At 44.7% G+C, this 21692-nt stretch overlaps 1 protein-coding gene across 3 annotated transcripts; it reads right to left on the bottom strand.

Moving 5' to 3' along the window:
• Positions 1–532: 532 nt before the first annotated feature.
• Positions 533–20483, bottom strand: LOC139684935 (heat shock factor protein 5-like). Of its 3 annotated transcripts, none has more exons than XR_011699999.1 (3): positions 20430–20483; positions 2032–2752; positions 533–1559 (listed from the first exon to the last, which is right to left on the bottom strand). XR_011699999.1 is itself a non-coding variant. In XM_071581348.1 (3 exons), exons 1-2 carry the CDS (start codon positions 3229–3231, stop codon positions 2641–2643), a joined length of 492 nt encoding a protein of 163 aa, XP_071437449.1. In that variant the 5' UTR covers positions 3232–3301; the 3' UTR covers positions 533–1559; positions 1983–2640. The 3 variants fall into 3 exon arrangements, 2 of the variants coding, with proteins under 2 accessions (XP_071437449.1, XP_071437448.1); XM_071581348.1 differs by lacking the exon at positions 20430–20483 and adding an exon at positions 2852–3301 and having other exon boundaries at positions 1983–2752; XM_071581347.1 differs by lacking the exon at positions 20430–20483 and adding an exon at positions 2852–3301.
• Positions 20484–21692: the final 1209 nt, after the last annotated feature.

Genomic DNA, 21692 nt, shown 5'->3' with positions numbered 1-21692 from the left:
CACAGTCTGATCCTGCTTAAAAGGATTCCAGGTTGTGGATAAAGTACCCTTTTTATTAATTGTTGGAATTCTTCATGTGTTAGGGATTTTTTTGGTCTTTTATAGGACTTTTTTTCCTATTGCCTGAAACATTTTGGTCAGCATATGAAATCCTCAAATTCCTTAAGGGTCTTTTTATTCAGTAGGTGGCTGTTTCACACCCACCTGTGACAGAGGTTAATAAATGATAGATTGAGAAGTTTTCTGCACTAAAAATTCTCATTATAATATTTTCAATTCATTTTTATAGTGCAGGTTTGACTCTGGCTTAAGCACCGAGTTTCCACTCTTGTTATGTGTTTAAGCAGGTTTTACTGAATGCGTGGCTCTGCTGTCTATGCGAAATCATTCCCCAGCTTTACTGGAACTGGGGGATTTGCAGAACATGCCTGGATATTTTCCCCCAGTCCCCTCCAGTCACGGCCAAAATCCTCCAGCACCATCACATTTACATCTGCTGATTGCTTTGGAAAACACAAATCGACACTTCTGTCAGGTCAAAAGTTAAATTTATTGAACATTTCTACACCCGCGCTGCCAATGTACAAATATATACAAATCAGTTTAAGTTTAAAAATTAAATTTATTACAAATTGCTGCACCTGCACTACTGATACATAAATACACAGAAATCAACTCAATTAAAAAACTAAATTTATTGCAAATAGCTACAGCTGTGCTACTGATCCATAAATGTACAAATACCTATTTAAATTAAAAAAATTAATTTATGTGCTACTGATCCATAAATGTACAAATATCTATTTAAGTTTAAAAAATATAATTTATTACCAAAGCTTACAACTCTACAACCTATACAGAAATTCATATGTATCAATATAGCTAGCTAAATAAAACCTTTAAAGTAAATAATTATAGAACTGTAAAAGTCTATACACGTTTAAATGTAACTATAGAAACATAAACAATATAGAGATTTAAATATGATCTATCAAATATATATCTTATATTGTTATAAATGATGTATTGTATGTAAATATATACATAAGCAAACCCTTCTATAAATATACAAATATCCATATATCAATCTTAATATCCATATACCTATAGCTATACCTATAACTATAGAGCTATGTAACTGTATACATATGTAAATATAACTACAGATATACATACGTGAGTATACTTGTAAAAATATAACAATGTACATATATCAATATATTTATAAAAATATCGATATACCTATCTAAATATCCATAAACCTGTAAGTACAGCAATATAAGGGCATAGCTATACAACTGTATACATATGTAAACATAACTACAGATACAACAATATACATATATAACTAGATACCTATATAAATATACCTACACAAATATCAGTCTACCTATCCAAGTATCTATCCATGTATCTGTAACTACATAAGTGTAACTATACACATCTCTAAATGTAAGTATATACAGAGGAATTCCAGCTGCCCCAGCTTCACAGGCCCTTTCTTGGTAACTCCCTGCCACAGACAGAAGCCCTCCTGAAGAGCTACAGCAGATGGACATCTGGGAAGCAAAGGGGATATTGAGTCAATATCTGTCTTCATGTCCATGGCCCTTGGCAGCAGTTGTATCTCTATAAGGGACTACAAAATCTCATACCCTCCCAAGGAGGGTTAGAAAGAAAAAGCCCCATGTTCTGGGGCTTTTCAGCAACTAACTTGTCTCTTTAGCTCTCCCATACTCCCTTCAATCCTCTTGGAAAACTGTCATCTCCCTCAGCATCCCCAGGCCACTTAGTCCTGCCACCTGCCTCAGCCATTGCCACTTCCCAGTCTTCTCAGTCCCACCATCCCTGGCAGCTCCTCCAGACCCATCAATTCCTGCCATGCCCCCCAGGTTCCCCAGACCCTTTTGTCTCCACCATCCCTGCCAGGCCTCCCGGCCCTCTCAGCCCCACTGTCCGCTCAGTGCCACCCATCACCTCACCATCCCCGTCCCTTCAGTGTCACCGTCCCCTCGGCCCTCTCAGCCTCACCATCCTCCAGTGGCTCCTTGGGAAGTGGTGCCTGGTTCCCCCAGCAGCTCCCACCGCTCCCAGGAGGGTGTTGGTGGCCAGGACCTGGGGGTGGCACTGCCGCTCCAGCCGGCGCAGCCGCCAGCCCACAGCCCCGCACAGGGAGTGGGGACAGAGGCGGCACAGCAGGAAAAGCGAGGGATGGAAAAGGCAGCAGAGTGAGCAAAGAGGTGAAAAAGCAACATATGCCTTTACAAATATCAATATACATACCTAAACATTCATATCCCTGTAACTCTAGAACTATATAAAGCTATGACTGTAGATATCTATAAACATACACATCTGGAAATACAACTCCATATTATCCTAAATTAATAAATTAATAAAAAGTAACATGTATTATTAATAAATATCATCAATAAATACTGATATATAAATTCATCTACATACATCTATAAATATAACTTTACCTATCTCTAAACATCTTTAAATAAAACTGCATATTAGTACAGAGTAATAAAGAAATAGTTAATCATATTAATATAGTATAAATAAATATTAATTTATAAATTTCTCTACATACATCTATAAAGATAACAATATATTTAAATGTAACTATACCCATCTTCAAACAGAACTATATACAGAGGGATTACAGCTGCCCTGTTTCACAAGCTGTCCCTTGGTCGCTTCCTCCCGCGCAGAGCAGCCCTCACAGACAGGTACAGCACATGAACATCTGGGAACCAGAGGGAAGAGTATGTCAGTATCTGTAAGAGAGGCTTGGCCCCAGCCCCTGCACATGCACGCCAGCGCCGGCGTCTTGTGGAAGCCGTACATGTTGAGCTGCCGCACGAAGCTGCCGAAGTTCGTGGCTTTGAAGACGCCCGGGGCCGCCACCGCCACATCCCCGCCCGCCCCGACGGCGCCGCCCGCGCTCAGCAGCTCCCGCTCGAAGAGCGCCCGATCGACGAGCAGCCCCTGCGCCCGCGGGTCCCAGCGCACGGAGCGGACGCGGGGGCTGTTCACCAGCTGCCACAGCCTGGCGGGGAAGGTGCCGGGGCTGACGCCAGCGGGCAGCGGCACCTCCTCCATCGCGCCGGTCGCCGACGGACTGTCGCGACACGCGGGGCCGCGCGCACGCAAAGCCTGGAGCGCAACGGCCTCGGCTGCGACGGCGCCGCGCGGCAGAGCCCCGGCTGGGAGCTGCACGCACATCGCGACAGACGCGCGACAGCGAGCCCGGACGGGACGGCGAGTGTGGCGGGCGCTGCCCAAGCCGCACCCTGTCCCCGCGCCCCGGCGGTGACAGGCGGAGATGACACACCTCTGTCCTGGCTGCCCGCAGAGCAAGAAAGCTCTGGGAAAGATTTCAAGGCTTCAATACATCATCTGGTGGCCATAAGGTTTCACAGCGAGAGGCTTGGAAACCAAACCCGTATCGTTGCCGAGTGTGGACTTACATAAAATTTTATGAAAAAAGGATGCTATTCCGTGTTTGATCTTTTTATGCTTTCAAGCCCAATCCACAAGAAGGGAGATACATCGCATGAAATAGCAGCTAACAAGCTCACAGTGAGGTCCAAGAAACAAGAATTTGTTGGTAGAACTGCCTTATCATCTTGGTCAGCTCCTTTTCCTGGATATCCTAATTTTTGACGAAGAATCTTTGAAATTGTTGTTTCCATGATGGATCCTAGTGAACTCAGGGAAAGCTCAGCCCTTTGGCAGCTGCCTTAGAAACCAAAGGCATTTCCTGCTGAAATCCTGGTGACTCCTCATTTAGTTATGGCTTAAGACTGTTCAGCCTCAGCCCTCCAGACCTGCTAAGCTTTTGATTGATCAAACCACTGTAATCACTTCATTGAGGATTTTGTTTTAAGAGGCTCTCAGGAAGTGAAGAAGCAACACCGTGGAGCTGAAAAAGGACAGCTGGACTAAAGACAAAGAACATGGATGCAACATCCTTGGATGACCTGTCGTGATTCCTGATCATTTTATGGTAGAAAGGTAAAAGAGAAAAGTACTAGTGCTGTGAACAGGTTAAACAGCACTGGGGAGAGCTGTGTGCCTGGACTGCAACTCCACAGAAGCAGAGAGGTGATTGGAAGAAATGTCAAATACCTTTTCCATCTGTCTTTCCAGATCACCACAGGAAGTCAGTTGAAGCATTTGCTGTATTTATTAGCTACAGGCTAAAACAGAGAGGGGAGGCCAGCTTTGAAGCTGTACTAGCAAAATATGTTGACTGTTCTCTAACATCAAAGTGTGGAGTGTGTGATGGAGAGGCTACAAAAATAAAGTTGGAAATACAGAGTGGTTTGTAACTGGTATCTTCTTGAAAAGCTGATTTTTCAATGTTGCACGGCTGATAAGACACCATCTGTCATTTGAACCTGAGGCAGTAAAGGTGAAGGGAAAAGGAAAGAACTGATCTTTGTCAAGACATCTGAAATTTGGCAAAAAGGAGTCAGTTGTCAGGAGCACTTTACTGAGACATTGTAGTTCTGACTGAGAAATCTGAAAATTAAGATAAAAGACAATCATACGAGTAGGCAGAAGTCAGAATCGACTCAATCAAGCCAATATAAAGAAACACATTCATCACAACACAAACTGACAGTCAGCACAAGGCCCTGCATGAAGGATGAATTTGTGTAGTATTTATGAGAACTGGGAATTAATGGAGGAAAGAGGTTTAATTGGAAAGACCTGATGGAATCTTTTAATAGAAATCATTCTTTCAGAAGGCTGAACTTTATGGCAAACTTCTCTCTTCATCTTTGTTTGCTACAGGTAATTAGATACTGTAGCACAGTGGGGATGTGGTGGACACTGGCTGGGTAGAAGGCATTGAGAAAAAATGGAAAGACATTAGCATATGCAAGTTGGTTTGTTTTTTGTTTTTTGTTTTTTTTTTTAAAGAAGGCCCTTTTATTAAATAAAGAGACAATAGAGTTGTCTTCCAGTCCATCAACATTTAGCTCACATTTACTCACTTCACTGAATCTTGTGGGTTATAGTTCCCAGCTGGTCATAGATACTGCACTGAGAATTAGATTTGGGCTCTTTCCATTTCTGAATATCAATATAATGATAAGAATGTTCTCCAGCTGCTGAGAGTTTTTCTTGCTTTTTTTCTTTTTCTATGCACCCTTTCCATCTCTGAATTCAACATAAAACATAACAGGCAGCAGGATGAATGGGAGGCCTTCAGTGTAGTGAATGTGAATGCAGATTTCAGATACTTGATCACTTTCCCAAGTGAATGTGATGTTAATTGATTTTGGTTAGGGGAGCAGATAAATACAACAGGAAAGACAGCCTTTAGGAACCAAAATAAAAACACATGAAAAGTTAAGAGAGAGGTAACTACTAATGAACTTCATGGACTAGAAAAAATGTGTCCCAGTGCTCCTGACCCCTCTGGAATGATGAGTGTATTGCTGCCATGAGATTCCAGTAGAAAGACTATGTGGAGTCTCATCTGGAAAGCCCTTCAAGAAAAGGCAAAGAGAACAAAAGAGAAAGCAAAAAAGCCCCAAAAGAGTAAGGTTAGAGGGCCTGTAATGCCAGGGCAAGGACCAAAAGATTTAGACAGGACGCATTGTTTTGCAATGAGGGTGGTGAGGCCCTGGCACAGGTTGCTTGGAGAAGCTGTGGCTGGTCCAACCCTGTGAGTGTCCAGGTGGGATGGGATTTGGAGCAACCTGGTCTAATGGAAAAGGTATTCTTGCCCATGGCATGGGGTTGGAACTGGTCTTTGAGGCTCCTTCAAACCCAAACCATTCTGTGGTTCTATGTTTCTAAGGAAACTGTCTGATCTGGAGAGTTATATGTTAACAAAGAATTGCCAGAGAAGGTAAAAAGTGTGGAAGGCAATAGACTGGCCAGAATCCAGTACCTTGTATTTGTCATTCTGAATTTCTTCTCTAGGTGGACCAGATTGCATCATACTGGCATCTGTTGATTTCAGAATGAGTTACCTGGAATTGATACTCTCATACTGCTCGCACTCCATGCTTCCTTTTATGAACCACTCTTTCTATTTTTTTTCTTCATAAGGAGTCCTGGTAGTAGCACACAGTTTCCCTGATGTTTATTTTTTTAAGAGAATGTTTTAAAAAACTGCATTTCATCTGACTCAGTTGTCATAAAGTTTTTTATTTGATTTTTTTAAAGTTTCTCTTCATGGTATTATTTTTACTACTGCTTTTATTAGTGCTATTACTACCAATAAAGCAATAGCCAGGCCTTGATCTGTCTGTGAACTCAGTTATTGCAGAATGTCCAAATATTTCAACTCTCTGAGCCTTAAATAAAGAAATCGCTACCCACATTTGAATTCTGCTGCTGTGCCTCTCCATTCAGTGTGTAGGAGGTGGGACAGCCAAGCCTTAGAGGGATGACCCAGAATAAGTCAGGAGCCTGCAGTGGGTACAGCACTGGCTGTGGGACTGCAGAGTGGGGGAGATCCTGGAGTTCAGGGGGTTTTCAGGGACACTTCACCTGGGAAACAGTGCTGGAGTGAGTGGGCAAAATGAGTCCTGCCTGGCTTCTTCCCCTTGCTCCTAAGACTCCAGTATTTCATGTACTTTTGGAAATAGCTTCTCAGTTATAAAGCATTAAAGCCCAGTTTATCTGAACCCTCTTAGAACGGGAGCTTCCAGTCTTCAAGCAGAATGAAGAAATTCAGGCTTGGTGTGTGAGGAGAAGAGAAGAGCAGCTTGATCTCATAAAACACACCTTACCCTTGCTCCCAGAAGAAAGGCTGCATGAAGGCAAAAGGCTGAATGAAGACTCTGGTGCAGGAGCCAAAGGTTCAATGCTGTGTCCCTGCCTTCTGGGCAAGGCAGTCCCATCCCTTTGTCTGAGATGAGTTATTTTAACATATGTGGGCCTGACCTTCACAGCTTCCCTGGAGCTAAAGATGTGGCAAGGTTATAGGGAAAATACAACCCTTTTAGATACTTTTTGACTCCTTGCATTGCCCTCATCTCTCCCATCCTCAATGAACAAAGCTCTGTACGGAGAGTAGTTTCTACAAGGTCTGATCCCAAGATGATAATTATGTGTACAAGGAAATTTCTTCTATTGTGATTCTTCAGTTAGTAAGAAACAACTGCTGCTCCCAACAGGAACTCTCTGTCATGTACAAGATTCTTGTAGAAATGTCCTGAAGGATGTAAGTTAGTGCATGTGTGTCTGTGTACATATGTATGCTGGGAGCTGTACAAGGAGAACTTTTGTAAACTGCATTTGTGTAAGCTTGGATGTTTATAAAAGTCAGCTTGTATGGAAAATTTACAAAAGTTTTCCTTGCAGAACTCTTGCACCTGTGCCAGCACACACATGTGCACATACAAGAAAACCTTTATATATATATAAGCTTACACAAATCCAGTACTGGCCAAATTGGTACCAGATGGTTAAGTGATTTGGTTTGCCTGCTCAGAGTCAAGCCAATCATGTGATGATAACTCTCAATGGAACATGTTTGTCTGGTTTGTTTGTAGTTGTAACAGGTTTGGCCTAGCTATTGCCAACCCTGGACTGGCCCCCCTTCCCCCTCCCAGAAACTGTCCAGCAAAGGAAAAGAGAAAAAAAACAAACAAAAAGAAACGCACTCTGAAGAAACTGAACTGAATAAAAAGAATAAATTATATTTTCTAACATTCACAAACCACACTGTATGCACAGTACATAGGATCCCACCCCCAGGGGAGAAGGGAAGGGAAAAAAGGGGACTGATTAACCAGAAAATAGGAAAGACACAAACCCAACCTAAGGAAACCAAATGAATCAAAACAAACACAATTAAAAACCTCAAGGAAGGGGAACAAGCATGAAACAATCTCACACAGGACAGGAGAATCACCAACAACCGGAGGGATCAGGCTTCAACCATGTGCTGGTTTAGAGGTGAACCAGCAGGGGAAATGAACTCAGCACAAGAGAGATTATAAGTCAAACCTAAAATTTAATAATAATATTACAATAACAACACTGACACACAAGGGAAATTGCTTTCAACTCACAAAACCCCAGCAGTATAACCCAGTGTCCTGGGGCACAAACCCAAGGGGGTTTGTTTGCCCTTGTGCTGAGACCCCTGTGGTTCCCCCAAGTCCAGAGCAAAAGGAAAAGAAAAACCTGTTGGTGCAGGTGAGGGCTGTGGTCTCGGCGAGAGCGGGGATCTCCTCCTGTCAAGGTCCTGCTGCTGCTCTGGATCCGACGAGAGGTTCCTGAGGTCTTCTTACCCACCACTTATGTACCCTCAGGGAGCACTCAGTCCCTCCCCCTGGGCGGGGACTCACACAATGGGTGATTAACTCTGGGAGCCAGGGGGTGTTGAGCAACATGTTGATGGCCCATTAGCAGCTCCACCCCCCTCAGGCTGGGTGTGAAGGTGACAGTGGCTCCCTGGGCAGCTGCTGCTAATGGCCCATTGACCATGGGGAATGATAGAGGGGGTAGAATACACAGCTTTGATCACCCCCACACAGGGTTAGCTGGTCCCTCCTGCTGAACTAGGACAAACCACCACCCACGAGCTCCCCAGCCAAGGAAGGGAAGAAGAAAAAATCTAAACCCCTCCTCCCCTGCTACGTGGGGAAGACAGGTGTGGAATACTTGTAACTTCCTTAGATACAATGGTTACTGAGGAAGCCATGGGTCAAACCATTACAGTAGTGAAAGAAGGAGTGTACAGAGGAAGTGCAACCATTCAGTCAAAGTTTGGATTTGCTTTTCCCAAATGGAAATGCTGCAGTTCAATCACAGGAGTGTTTTCTTCCCCTGCTCTTCAGTAACACTGCCTGCAGCCCCAGGGTCTCTCTTCTTCCCTGGTAGGCAACAAGGACTAAATGACACTGGCACTTCCCAGGTGATGCCAGGCATTCATAGAATCACAGAATTGATTGGGTTGGAAAAGATCTCCGAGATCATCAAGTCCAACCCTTTGTCCAGTTCCATTCAATTTACCAGATCATAGCACTCAGTGCCACGTCCAATCGCAGTGTAAAAACTTCCAGGGATAGGGAATCCACCATCTCTCTGGGCAGCCCATTCCAATGCCTGATTACTCTCACTGTAAAGAATTTCTTTCTGATATCCAACTTAAATATCCCCTGGCAGAGCTTGAGCCCGTGCCCCCTTGTCCTATTGCTGAGTGCCTGGGAGAAGAGACCAACCCGCACCTGGCTATAACTTCCCTTCAGGTAGTTCTAGACACTGATGAGGTCACCTCTGAGCCTCCTCTTCTCCAGGCTAAACAACCCCAGCTCTCTCAGCCTCTCCCCATAGGACTCATGCTCCAGTTCCTTCACCAGCCTTGTTGCTCTTCTCTGCACCTGCTCCAGCACCTCAATATCTTTCCTGAACTGAGGGGCCCAGAACTGAACACAATACTCAAGGTGTGGCCTCACCAACTGAGAGTACAGGGGAAGGATCACTGCCCTGGTCCTGCTGGCCACGCTATTTTTGTTTGATACAGGCCAGGATTCCATTGGCCTCCTTGACCAGCTGGGCACACTGTTAACTCATGTTGAGCTTCCTGTCAATTAGTACCCCCAGGTCCCTTTCTGCCTGGCTGCTCTCCAGCCACTCTGTGCACAGCCTGTAGTGCTGCAGGGGGTTGTTGTGGCCAAAGTGCAGGAGCCGGCACTTGGCCTTATTGAACTTCATCCCATTGGAATCAGCCCATCTCTCAAGTCTATCCAGATCCCTCTGCAGAGCCCTCCTGCCTTCCAGCAGGTCCACACTCCCTCCCAACTTGGTGTCATCAGCAAATTTGCTGATGATGGACTCAATCCCCTCATCTAAATCATCAATAAAGATGTTTAACAGGACTGGATCCAACACAGACCCGAGGGGAACACCACTGGTGACTGGCTGTCAGCTGGATGCAGCTCCGTTCACCAGCACTCTCTGGGCCCGACCCTCCAGCCAGCTCCTAACCCAGCAGAGGGTACACCTGTCCAAGCCATGGGCTACCAGCTTTTCCAGCAGTATATTATGGGAGACAGTGTCAAAGGCCTTGCTGAAGTCTAGATCGACCACATCCACAGCCTTCCCCTCATCCACCAGGTGGGTCACCTGATCGTAAAAAGAGATCAGGTTGGTCAGACAGGACATGCCCCTCCTAAATCCCTGCTGGCTGGATCTAATCCCTTGTCCAACCTGAAGGTGCTGTGTGATTGCACTCAGGATGATCTCCATAACCCTGCCAGGCATGGAGGTCAGGCTGACAGGCCTGTAGTTGCCAGGGTCCTGCTTGCAGCCCTTTTTGTGGATTGGGGTGACATTTGCCATCTTCCAATTGCCTGGGACCTCCCCAGAGAGCCAGGACTGTTGGAAGGTGTTGGAGAGTGGCTTGGCAAGCTCTTCTGCCAGCTCCCTCATCACCCTGGGATGGATCCCATCTGGTCCCATAGACTTGTGAGAATTCAGCTGGCTCAGTAAGTCACTATTTTCTTCTGGAATACAAGGGGTGCTATTTGGCTTCCTGTCTCTGTCTACCAGCTCCAGAGGACAGTTATCTTGAGATCCACTTGTCTTACTGATAAAAACTGAGGCAAAGTAGGTGTTAAGTATCTCAGCCTTCTTCTCATCTTTGTTAACTATATTCCCCTCAAAATCCAAAAGAGAATGGAGGTTTTCCTTGCCCCTCCTTTTGTTATTAATGTATTTATAGAACGACTTTTTGTTATCCCTAACAGAATTAGCCAAATTAACTTTAAATTTTACTTTTCTTTCCCTGATTATTTTTCTGCATGACCTAGCTATCTTTCTAAATTCTTCGTAAGTAGCCAGCCGTTCCCTGCAGCACTCCACTTCCTCAGCTGCTCCTCCTCCTCAGGTGCACCAAGCATGTCTCCATCACCGTCACAGCACTTGCTGCTCTCCCCTGGTCGAGGTCCTCCTCCAAGCAAAAGGTGAGTGCAGACTCCAGAACTTGCACCCTCTTCCAACATAGAGGAAAATCCTGAATGAGAGAGATGTCTTCCATGAACTGCTACATGTTCCAATACTGCCAGTTTTCAGCTGCTGCAAACATGAATATCTGTGCCCTTTTCTTCTTCCCCAAATGTTACATTTTGCAGCCCAAACCTGCAAACGATCCATCTGGTCAAGGGCAAATGTCTACCCTGTGTGTAGTTAAATGCTGCCACTTGGCTCAGCCTCGATCCCTTTGAACTGTAACTCTTTTCCCAGGTTGTGAAATGCCTCCTCTTTTATCAAGGCACCTTCCAGAACTTAAAATAATAGGGGTGATGAATGGATTGAGAGCAGCCCAGTGGAGAAGGACTGGGGGATACTGGAGAATGAAACACTGGCTATGAGGCAGCGCTGTGTGCTTGCAGTGCTGAAAGCCCATGGTATCCTGGTCTGTCTAAAGAAGGACATCCAGTGGGTCAGAGAAGGGGATTCTGTCCTTCTGCTCCATTGAAACATGGGAATAGGTTGCCCAGAGAAGCTGTGATGCCTCTCATTGGCAGTGTTCAGGGTCAGGTTGGATGAGGGTCTGCTGGGCCTGTCAAGTAGAAAGTGACCTTGACAGTGGCACATGTACTGGACTAGATGATCTCTACAGGTGCTTTCTATGCCCAGGCTTTCTGTCATTTTATGATTCCAGGGCACATGAGACAGGGGGGAAAATTAATGAAGTGTGATCAAGTCAGTGAGATAATTAGGGTAAGTTCTGTGGTATGTGTGCAAAGAACTTATGATTCTTACAGTACCTTGGGGCAGAGTCCTTTTAAAGTATGAGATGCATCTCCTGAGGCATTTTTTACCTTGGCTTTCACAGGAAACAGGAAATACCTAGATACTGTGAAATTCCAGGTCCTGCCTGCCTCTTCAGACCTTTAAAACTCTTAAAAAGTAATTAAAGTTCAAATCCAAATGAAAAGAAATACAAATGGCACAATGCAGCAGGTACTTAAGCAAAGAGAAATCCCCCTCCCAATAACAACACAAAAAAGTGCTCCTGAACAAAATTCCATCTTTTTCTGGGTAGAGATTGCTAAACATCAAAGTATGGTAGTGGACATACTTCATTTGCAGAGGTTGAGGAGAGATCTCTCACCCTACAGCAGAGTCATGTGGTGGATACACACAGCACCCTCACCTCCCACCAGCCAGCCCTCAAACTAACAGATGATGCTCTCCCAGATGGAAAAAGAAATGCTTGGGCTAATGCCTGTCAGTGATGACAGTAACCAGAAGCAAGAGGGGGTGATGGGACAGCACAGTCCAAGTGGTGATGGATCCTGGCCTCTCCAGAGTGGTGAGCAGAGTGCCCTTCTACCCTGCTCTGGAGGGACAGCAACTGCAAGTTCTTTGTGCAGGTGTGGGGCCAAGCCCCATTGCTGGTGTTTTTGAGGAGCACCAACACACTGGCTTCAAGAAACATGGAGACTTGGTAAGTGGAGAGAGACCTGGCACTGTGAGTGAGTGCCAGTGGCAGCCGATGGGCTGGAGCTAAGCATCTCTTTTTGCTGCTCCCTGCCAGCAGGGAAATGAGCCACAGGGGAGAAAGACTCTCTGGCTACTAACCACTCAAGTCTTCCAAATCCTTGCATAGCCCAGGGAAAGATAGTGAGGAAGAAGGGTCATCCATCTGCAGTCAGTCCATACTGACTGGTCCCATCACTCTGGCCCTCACAGGAAATCTTGGCAAGGCATCAGTAGTGGAGGTGAATCACAGGGCCATGGGTTTATGATGAAGGTGGCCAAGGGAGAGCAACACAGAAATGTACAAGTTGAAAACAAGAAACAGCCTTTCCTTTTTTCTCCTAACACCATGCACTGGCAGGGAAGGACATCCTGTTGCGACATCACCCACTGGTGGAAGGTGAGATCTCTGAGCAGCAGCGTGTGACAGCCTGTACTCCATCCAGACAGGACTATAGGACTGATGCATGTTTCTCTTGTGCTGACTGGACTTTAGTGCAGACCCGGAGTAATCATTCCGCATTGTCTGGCCCTCCCTGATTCAGGCAGCTGGGCACTGTGGGTGCTTGCAGCAGTGAAGGTTGGCTGTGTAAGGAAACATCCTCTACAGGGGCTGGGGAAGGGATAGGGCTTAAGGTGCTGGTAGGGTGTTGTTCTTGAGGGGCCTGGTCATTTAACCCTCTCCTCCTCTCTGGCAGTGTATGATACCAGAGAAGGAAAGCAGGTCCTGATTCTCAGTTCTTCCCAATGCACTGCAGAGCACAAAAATGGCCTCGGAGACAGACAGCAGCTGCCCCATCTGCCAGGACACCCAGAAGGACATGGCTTCTGCTCTGCCCTGTCACCATCATTTTTGATGAGGCTGCATCCTGCGGTGGACACAAGTAAATACAGTGTTCCTGCTCTGCAGAAGAAGGATAGAGACTGTCAGGTTTTCTGAGGCCTGCAAGGAGATCGTGATGACAGCCCCTGATGAGCTGCCAGATGCCATGAGCCAGGCAGGAAGAGCTCCTGTGGCATCCCATCCATCTTCTCTTGAGACACCACCCCAAGCTGTTGGCGGCATCCTGCCTGACCTCTGGGCAGAACTTTTCCATCAACAACAGCAGCTCCTGAACCCCCTGAGGCTGTGGCTGCACCGAAGGCTGGAGACCATCTATAGGGACCAGTGGTAGCTGGCAAGGAATGCACAGAGCAGCATCCTGCACACCCTCTGTGTCTTTGGTCCAAATGTGGGGATCATGGTCCAGAGTCTGCAGAACATCCTGGAGGAACACACAGTGCCTCTAGTCTAGGACAGCATCTCCATCATTGCTGGCCTGTGCAGTGAGAAGGCCCAGAGACTGCTGCACTCCCATACTGCTGACGATGATGACGACATCGCAGCAGACAGCACCAGCTCCAGCAACTCCAGCTCCAGCTGCACCAACTCACAGGAGGGAACTCCTGCCAGCAACCCTGCAGTCTCTGAGGATGAGAAAGAAGCCAAGACTTTGGAGGCCTCTCCACACAGGCATCACAATCTGCCATGCCTTGTGCCCATCCCTGCAGAGCAGGAGCAGCCCCAGGAGGAGCCAGGACAGGCGGTGGCAGTGACAGGTTCCTCTACCCAGGGCAGCAACCACTGCCCCTCCACTCCAAGGCAGGGCAGGGAGTGATTGCCCATGGGATCCTGGCACCCCCCAAACAGGACATTCCCCAGACCCCAGGATTCTCTCCAGCTCTCCAAGACCCTGCCCCACCGGCAGCATTAGTAGAGCTCTTGCAGCTCTGTATTCAAGAAAAAGGCAATAAATTGTTATTTCCCTCACACAGTCTCTCTTGCTGCTTTCTCTCCCTTCTACTGCCTTTCCCCTTCCCTTCATGCCCTCATGTTAGACACCAGATCAGTAATTGTTGGGTTGGAAACACCTTGAGGGGCTGCACGCGTGTGCTTGTAGTAGGGAAGGGTTGAGTCGAACCTCGTAGATCTGAGGTGACCTCGTATCCCTCATGGCAGGCTCCTGGAGCCCGCACAGGGAAACCCTGGAGCAGCTGCCAGTCAAAACCATTCTGTGAAAACTTCAACATTCCACATCTCCTGGAGCCCCTAACCCAGCCTCAGATTGGCAGGAACAGTGGGAACACTGCCTCTCACCCTGGCCTGGAACACCAGAGTGGCTGGAGGATCAGAGGCCAAATGCCAACTGTCCAAGACAGAGAAAAAGTGTTCCTTCCCCCACCCAACTAGCCAAGAGAAAAAGAAGAAGAGGGAGAGGAAAAAAAAACCATCTCTAAACCAGGTTTATGCTGCCGAAACTAACTACATGTATTTATACAGAAAAGAGAAAATTAAGACAAAACTACAATATAACACATACTTACACAAGTTATATATATATAACAAAAAATAACCTTCCACTTCCCAGTAAACACAAATTCTACCATTTTAACTAGAAATCAATCTAGAGAAATCAATTCCCCACAGACAGACTTAAGCAGAGAGAAAAGCCACGAACAAACATTTTACTTCCCTAAGATAACATGATGGTGAGCCAGTGCTCTGGGCTCAAGTGTCCCCATCCCTCCTGGGACGGCAGAGTGTCTTGCTGGGACCACAGCTGTGAAGCAACTGACCAAGCCACTCCCACATCGGCTCTTACCCCTTCTTGAGATGATGGAATATGGTATGGAATACAGCATTACTGGCTAGAAGAAGTCAGCTGTTAGCTAGCCCAGCTCAAGTCAAGTCAGCTGACAGTCCCAGGCCTGTTCTGAACTTTAAAGCCTAAATTTTTTGGCCTACTTGGCTAAACCCATAACAGTAGTTTACAGCTGGAGGGTTTGGATTTTGACTGGGTGGTATGGATTAGTATGTTCTGGGTCAGTGCTGTGGCAGGATGTTTTGTTGTCATGTGTGATGCCCTTTTGAACTTTTTCTCCCTTTTTTTCTCCCCTAAATTATCAGTAAAGTACTTCTTGGGAACAAGTGTGTGGCTTATTCTCTTGATGCTGTCTCGAGGTATTAAAGAAATATACATCTATCTATCTATCTATCTATCTATCTATCTATCTATCTATCTGTCTGTCTGTCTGTCTGTCTGTCTATCTATCTATCTATCTATCTATCTATCTATCTATCTATCTATCTATCTATATGTTTTAAAGTCAAATTCCTGACTGAGCCCATGAGCTTGTGGCTCTGGAGCTGGAGTGTTCCAAGGTGGCACCCATATGCTGGCAAGCACAGCCATGGGCCACCAGAGCCCCAGGGCCATGTCAGAGCTGCTTCTCTCCGACAGGAATTGCTGTGGCAGCCGCGCACCCACAGCGAGCACATGCCCAAGGCAGAGTGGGCAGCAGGAGCAGCTGGTCTCCTCAAGCAGTGATGCCCCCCCAGCCTGCCTCCAGTGCCCTTCTGGGCCGGCCCAGCCACCAGCACTTCTGCTCTGTCTGGTTTCTTTTTGCTGCCTGATGGTGACCAGGGCAGACTGTAGAGAGCAAAGGCTCTGGCAGACAAGCAGCTTCTGCTGGAAACTTGATCCTGAGTCCTAATTTTATCTCTATGTCCCAAACAAATAAAATCGTTTCAGCACTGATTTATAGTTATTGATTTTATTGAATGAGACTGTAATAGCTTTGGCTCCAGCCGCTATTGAATCTTGGGGAAATGCTTTATAAGACAATACTCTTCATTTCCTATTAATAAAATGCTGGAGTTGCCCATTTTGGGGAATTTGCTGAAATTAAAAATCAAGTAGATAGAGTATCCCAGGAGAGTAGAATAAAAATAACTTGTTGCAAAAAGAAACTAATGCAGTAGTGCTGAATGAGAATCATATGTCTGGCGGGGCACACATTACTGAAATTAATGGAAACCCTGTAGCTTAGCAGCAAAGGAACCTGTTTTGTTTATGAGTGAACCAATTTTAGAAGCCACATTGCCTTGTAGTCAGAGATAAAAAGACTCCCACCTTTTTAAGAAGGAGAAAAGATTTATTTTAAAAATACTGTTATTTTAAATCATTTTAATATACAAGGCAAAGAAGAGCAACTATTTTAATTTTTAAAGAAAAATATTTTAAAAGGCAAAGAGAAGCAACTATTTTAATTTGGTAAAGAAATCCAGCAGTAGGATAGATAATGGATAACTTCATTGTCAAATATTTCAAATTTTTTCATTGGGGAAAAAAAAAAGAAGCAGAGTTAAGTTTCAGTCACTATTTACTTTTCCGAATCAACTCTGATGTGTTTCTCAAAGGTCTGGAAGTGCATACTCTCTGCATTCGAGGGACAAAAGAGATTGGAATTTTACCCGAATCATTGTTCTAATGGTTTTTAAACAAGCACCTAAGCAAGTCTATCAGCTTTTTTATTTCCTTTGTTTTCATTATCTTTCTAGATTTGTGTCAAATTTGAACTTATTTTTTCTGGGCATTACTGCTGCATAATTGCTTTCCCAAGTTAGAAATATAGAAGACTCTGGAATTTATTGGTTTGGAAGTGCCCTAATATGGGCAGCAGCAGTTCTGAGGCAATGAAAACATAATAGATGCTAATTGCCTTTGCTTTTATTTTGGTAGTGACTAATCTCTTTATATAAATATTCTGCTCTTCTGACAGAGTTCTGAGCTGAAGTCCAAAGAAGTGATGAAAACTAACTTTTTGTCTAAATTTCCTGTACTTTCAGGACCCAGATCAGCCTGATACCTGGGTAGCCTTCAGGCTGCACAGGCAGACTTCTACTGCACAGATGCTTATGGAGACTGTTTAGAGGAAATAAAACCCCAAGCTACTTTATTTGGGGGTTGGCATACTGCAATGGCAACATGGGAAAGAAAATGTCTTATGCATGGGTGGTTCACTTCCAGGTGGTGAAAGGAGTCTCTGTTCTAGCACTGATGTCTTCAGCTCTAGCTCATGAGTCTCCCTGCACTGCTGTGCAGTTCACCTCTAATAGTCCAGGTGGCCCATGGCCCTGCACAGCCCTCTATTATCCATTAAAGTAACTAGACATTAAGTTTCTGCACTAATGAAAGAACTAATGTCTGAAGCTCATCAGCTGTGCACAGAGGTGTATCCCTGGTACTTGGTGATACCAAAATTATAATGATATTACTATTTACAGCTAAGTCCCATCTTTCTTGCCACACAGCAGGATAAATAAAGAGGCTTATCATTTGCTGTGAGAGGCAGATCATTACTCTCAGATGCTTGCAGTGACTCTGCTCACTCCTCAACAGATGAAACAGCTCTGGTTTTGCAAAACTCATTCAGGCACGACAGACTGAATTTTCATGATGAAACCGACCTGCAGAGATGCCTCAGCGGCATACGACATGATGAAAGGAAAGCAGAGACAGCAGAGTGCACACCAAAAGCTGTTTGCTTCCTTTATGGGTACAAATTAGCTGAACAAAACCAGGTTTACCCATTTCTCTGTCTGCCTATGTCCTGCTGCAGATTAAGGTTTTCTGCATGGTTCTGGCACCTGAGGGGATGTCAAAGCAGATAAAGGAAACTCAGAGGATGTCTGCTACACCCACTCTGTCCTTAGATTTGCCTGTAGATCCTTTAATCCGTTGTATCTGTCCCAGTGAAAGCAAGGGTTTTTTTCATATATTCTTTCAATGATTACTCTTTTAGCCTTTTTCCAGATTTCACTGAGGCCTTAGGGATAGTTTCTATTACTGTGGCATAATAGTCCTCTTGAAATCAGTAGCATTCTTTCCAGAAAGTTGCTGCACACTTTTTGTGCTGTGAAAATGTTCACATGGAGATGTAATTCATGGAACTGAGAACTATGTAAGAAGTTCAATTTTTAAACTGGCAGAAAAGAGTGTGCCCACCGAGAAATTCTCCACTATAGACTTGGGTGTGTGATGACTCAGTCCTGACAGTTGAGAAATATAGTTCATTGCCTTGCAATAAATAAAGTATTTTTCATAGATGTAGTGCCACACAGAGGAAAAATGGTCAGTCATATTTTGTTGATAACTGTAATTCCACTAGGATGATACTTTCCTACTTGTCATTTTTTTCCACATAAATTTATAGAATTTTTTACACACCTAAGGTATCTCTGTTGTTGGAGCTTAAACATTATTCTGTATATTAAAACTTGATTCTGACCCACTGCACCTCTAAGCACCTTTATTGATATTCCCTAGTGGATGTTTTGACAGATTGCTAAAACATGGTACAAAAAAAAAAAGAAAAAAAAATATATTATTTGTGAAAACTGATTCAATATGTAGATTACAGAACCTGCATGTATGTACTGGAGATTCCATTTATATTCTTCTGTTAGAGACAGCATACAGAGAATATATTATTCTGCATAACAGAGAGATCATTTTCATGCTACTCAGAAATTACTCTTATGTGGTGTTTTATAACCAAACTACCTGGTTGCAGTAATATTCTCTAACTGCTTGGACAGGTTTTTAAGTTATGAAGTCAGATGTTATGGCTATTTCTCATAAATCTGAGTATTTGATATGGCCCCATTTTTGAACAGAAGCTAAAAGAGACATTGTCTGGGAATATTTTGGAAAACTGTGAAGTACTTCTCTGCCTTTTCTTGTTTTCAGTCAAAGAGAGCTCAAACTCAGATACATTTTGCCACTAGAAGAGCCTGCATGTCACTCAGTGACCACTGTGTAACATCTTAATGCGAGATCCTTTTCTGTAGCAGAGCTTGCCACTAGGGTTTGCCTGTATTAAAACCTGCACTGCAGAACTTGTTTTCACATTTATAAAAACCTTCAAAACAGCCTGTTTTCTCCTCTCAGATGTGACATTGTGTTCCTCATCTGTTATGCAAAAAGTCTGATCCTTTCCCTAACATTAGGATAGTGCTTTATCGGTATATTTGGTTTGAGCAGCAGTTCTGTTAACAGAGTTAAGTTCAGCTCCTCTTAATGTCTCTCCAAGATAGGCTGTTCAAACCAAAGCAAGGTATATAGGACAACAAATACCTTTGCATTGGTCACATTACCAGGCTGGCTGTACAGCAGCTTCCACTGGGTCTGATTACAGTTTACAGAAGCAGTGTCATTGTGTAGAACACGTGTCTTGCATGTGTGTGGACTGCTCCATACTTGACCGATAAGACCTGCCTAAAAATATACATCAGAATGTGCTTTCATGGATTCCTCCTTCTCCATCTGATTGTGTAGCCCAAGCGTTTGCAGGATGACCTTTATCTGTTCTGTACTGGCTGATAAACGAAGGTCCTTCTTCTGTCAGGTGAGGTGCATTTATTGGACCTGCACTTCGTTCTGAGAGCTATTGAAGCTCTGGCTCATCTACATCTTATGCCTTCTGATTTCGATGACTTGACATGACATTGCATTATTACTTGGATCTTCTAAAGTTGTGCTCATTTTATCTGTTCTCTTTGCCCATTTCAGAGATAGATCATGGGGTTCTTAACAGCTTACCTCCATATCTTGAACAATTGTCTCTGCAAAGGCTAAAATACAGTAACACACGTGTGCACGTGCAAAGGTACAGTCTTTCCTCTACATTTAATGTAGTGTTTTCTCATTTACTCAGTGGTATCACCCTGCTGGCACCCATTGCAAGAGGCTTACATTCAGCAGTCTTCTGTTGTTCTCTGGCTGTGGTAGGGATTTTTGATATTGCTTTGCTTTACCTTAGGAAAAGTGCTGCCAATTGTGCTGATTTGAAATTGCTGACAGTATAGGCGCAGGCATTTCAGCAGTAATTGGACTGAAAAGAAAGAACTCAAAAGAAACTGAACTGAACTAAAACAGAAATTATATTTTCTAACATTTGCAACCACATATGCAATTTGTACACACTATGTGGGGCCCCACCCCAGGGAAAAAAGGGGAAAGGGAAGAGGTAACAAGGAAATGAGGAGGAACAAAACCAAACCAAACCTAACAAAGCAGACAAATACAATTAAAAACTTCAAGAAAGGAGGAGAACAGGCAATGATACAGTCTCACCATGTCCCGAGCTAGGAAAACCAACAGAAACCAGGGACCATCCAGGCTCCTCCTGCTCCCCCGAGCCTTGCCGGATGCAGGAAGACCAAACTCCTTCCTATCTCCCCTCCTCCTCCTCTGCTATGTGGAAAACACGTGAGGAATACTCATGCAATGTCCACTTCCTCAGTTACAAATAGTTACTGAGGAAGCCATGGATCAAACGCATCACATTCTCCACCCCTTATCCCACACCAATATTTCCACGCAATTCTTGTATTCTCGCTATTGATTATATCCCGTGCATATATACATATATATGTAGTCCATATGTAGGCCTTCGAGGCAAATGTCTTGTCATCAAGGATCAACACCAACATCAATTCAGCTTGGATCCTTCGCCTTTTGGTTAAAGTCACAGTTCCAAGTTCAGGACTGGATCACGGGTCAGGGTTGTCTTATCATTGGACATCATGGGATACCAGTATTAGCTTTGTTTGGGTCTTTCTCAACTGGTGTCTGGTTTCCTGCAAAACTCAACTCAAAGCACAGAATTAGTTTCTCCCCAAGGCTAAGTTTCCTTGGGGCACACACTGGATTTCTCCATGCTTTCTCATTACCCACCAGGTGTTTCTGGACCCTTGAGCAAAAACAATCCCATGAATGGGTTTGTCTTGGCCTGAGGGAGGAGTAATCCAAACAGATTTTCCTAGCATGCCTCTCAAGTGAATCGCTGGAACTTTGTCTCCATCTACCATGTGGAGGGATTCTGCTTGGGCAGGACCAGCTCAATTGACAGAGCCTCTGGTGTTAACCAACCAGGTGGCCTTGGCTAAATGCTTATCTCAGTTCTTGAAGGTTCCTTCACCTAATGCTTTCAGAGTTGTTTTCAACAGTCCATTGCACCTTTCAACCTTTCCAGCAGCAGGTGCATGATATGGAATGTGATATACCCATTCAATACCATGCTCCCGTGCCCAAGTGGCCACTAGATTGTTCTTGAAATGAGTCCCTTTATCTGACTCAATGCGATCTGGAGTGCCATGCCTCCACAGGACCTGTTTCTCAAGGTCCAGGATAGTATTCCAGGCCGTTGCATGTGGTACTGAATATGTCTCTAACCATCCAGTGGTTGCTTCTACCACGGTAAGTAAGCACATGGCATTTACCTTGGCTAGTCTGTGGCAATGTGATGTAGTCAACCTGCCAGGCCTCTCCGTATTTATACTTGTCCCAGTGTCCACCATACCAGAGGGGCTTCAACCCTTTTGCCTGCTTAATAGC

The sequence above is a fragment of the Pithys albifrons genome, chromosome Z (assembly GCF_047495875.1).
Source record: "Pithys albifrons albifrons isolate INPA30051 chromosome Z, PitAlb_v1, whole genome shotgun sequence".
Taxonomy (NCBI): domain Eukaryota; kingdom Metazoa; phylum Chordata; class Aves; order Passeriformes; family Thamnophilidae; genus Pithys; species Pithys albifrons.
The sequence above is the reverse complement of the archived record's forward strand: the minus strand, read 5'-3'. Positions and strand labels throughout refer to the sequence as shown.

Excerpts from the sequence above, each read along its gene's own strand:
- LOC139684935 (XM_071581348.1), bottom strand. The coding sequence starts at position 3,231 with ATGTGCGTGCAGCTCCCAGCCGGGGCTCTGCCGCGCGGCGCCGTCGCA. Across the intron at positions 2,753-2,851 it reads TTCGTGCGGCAGCTCAACAT|ATGTTCATGTGCTGTACCTG; the intron begins GTACGGCTTCCA and ends TCTGGTTCCCAG.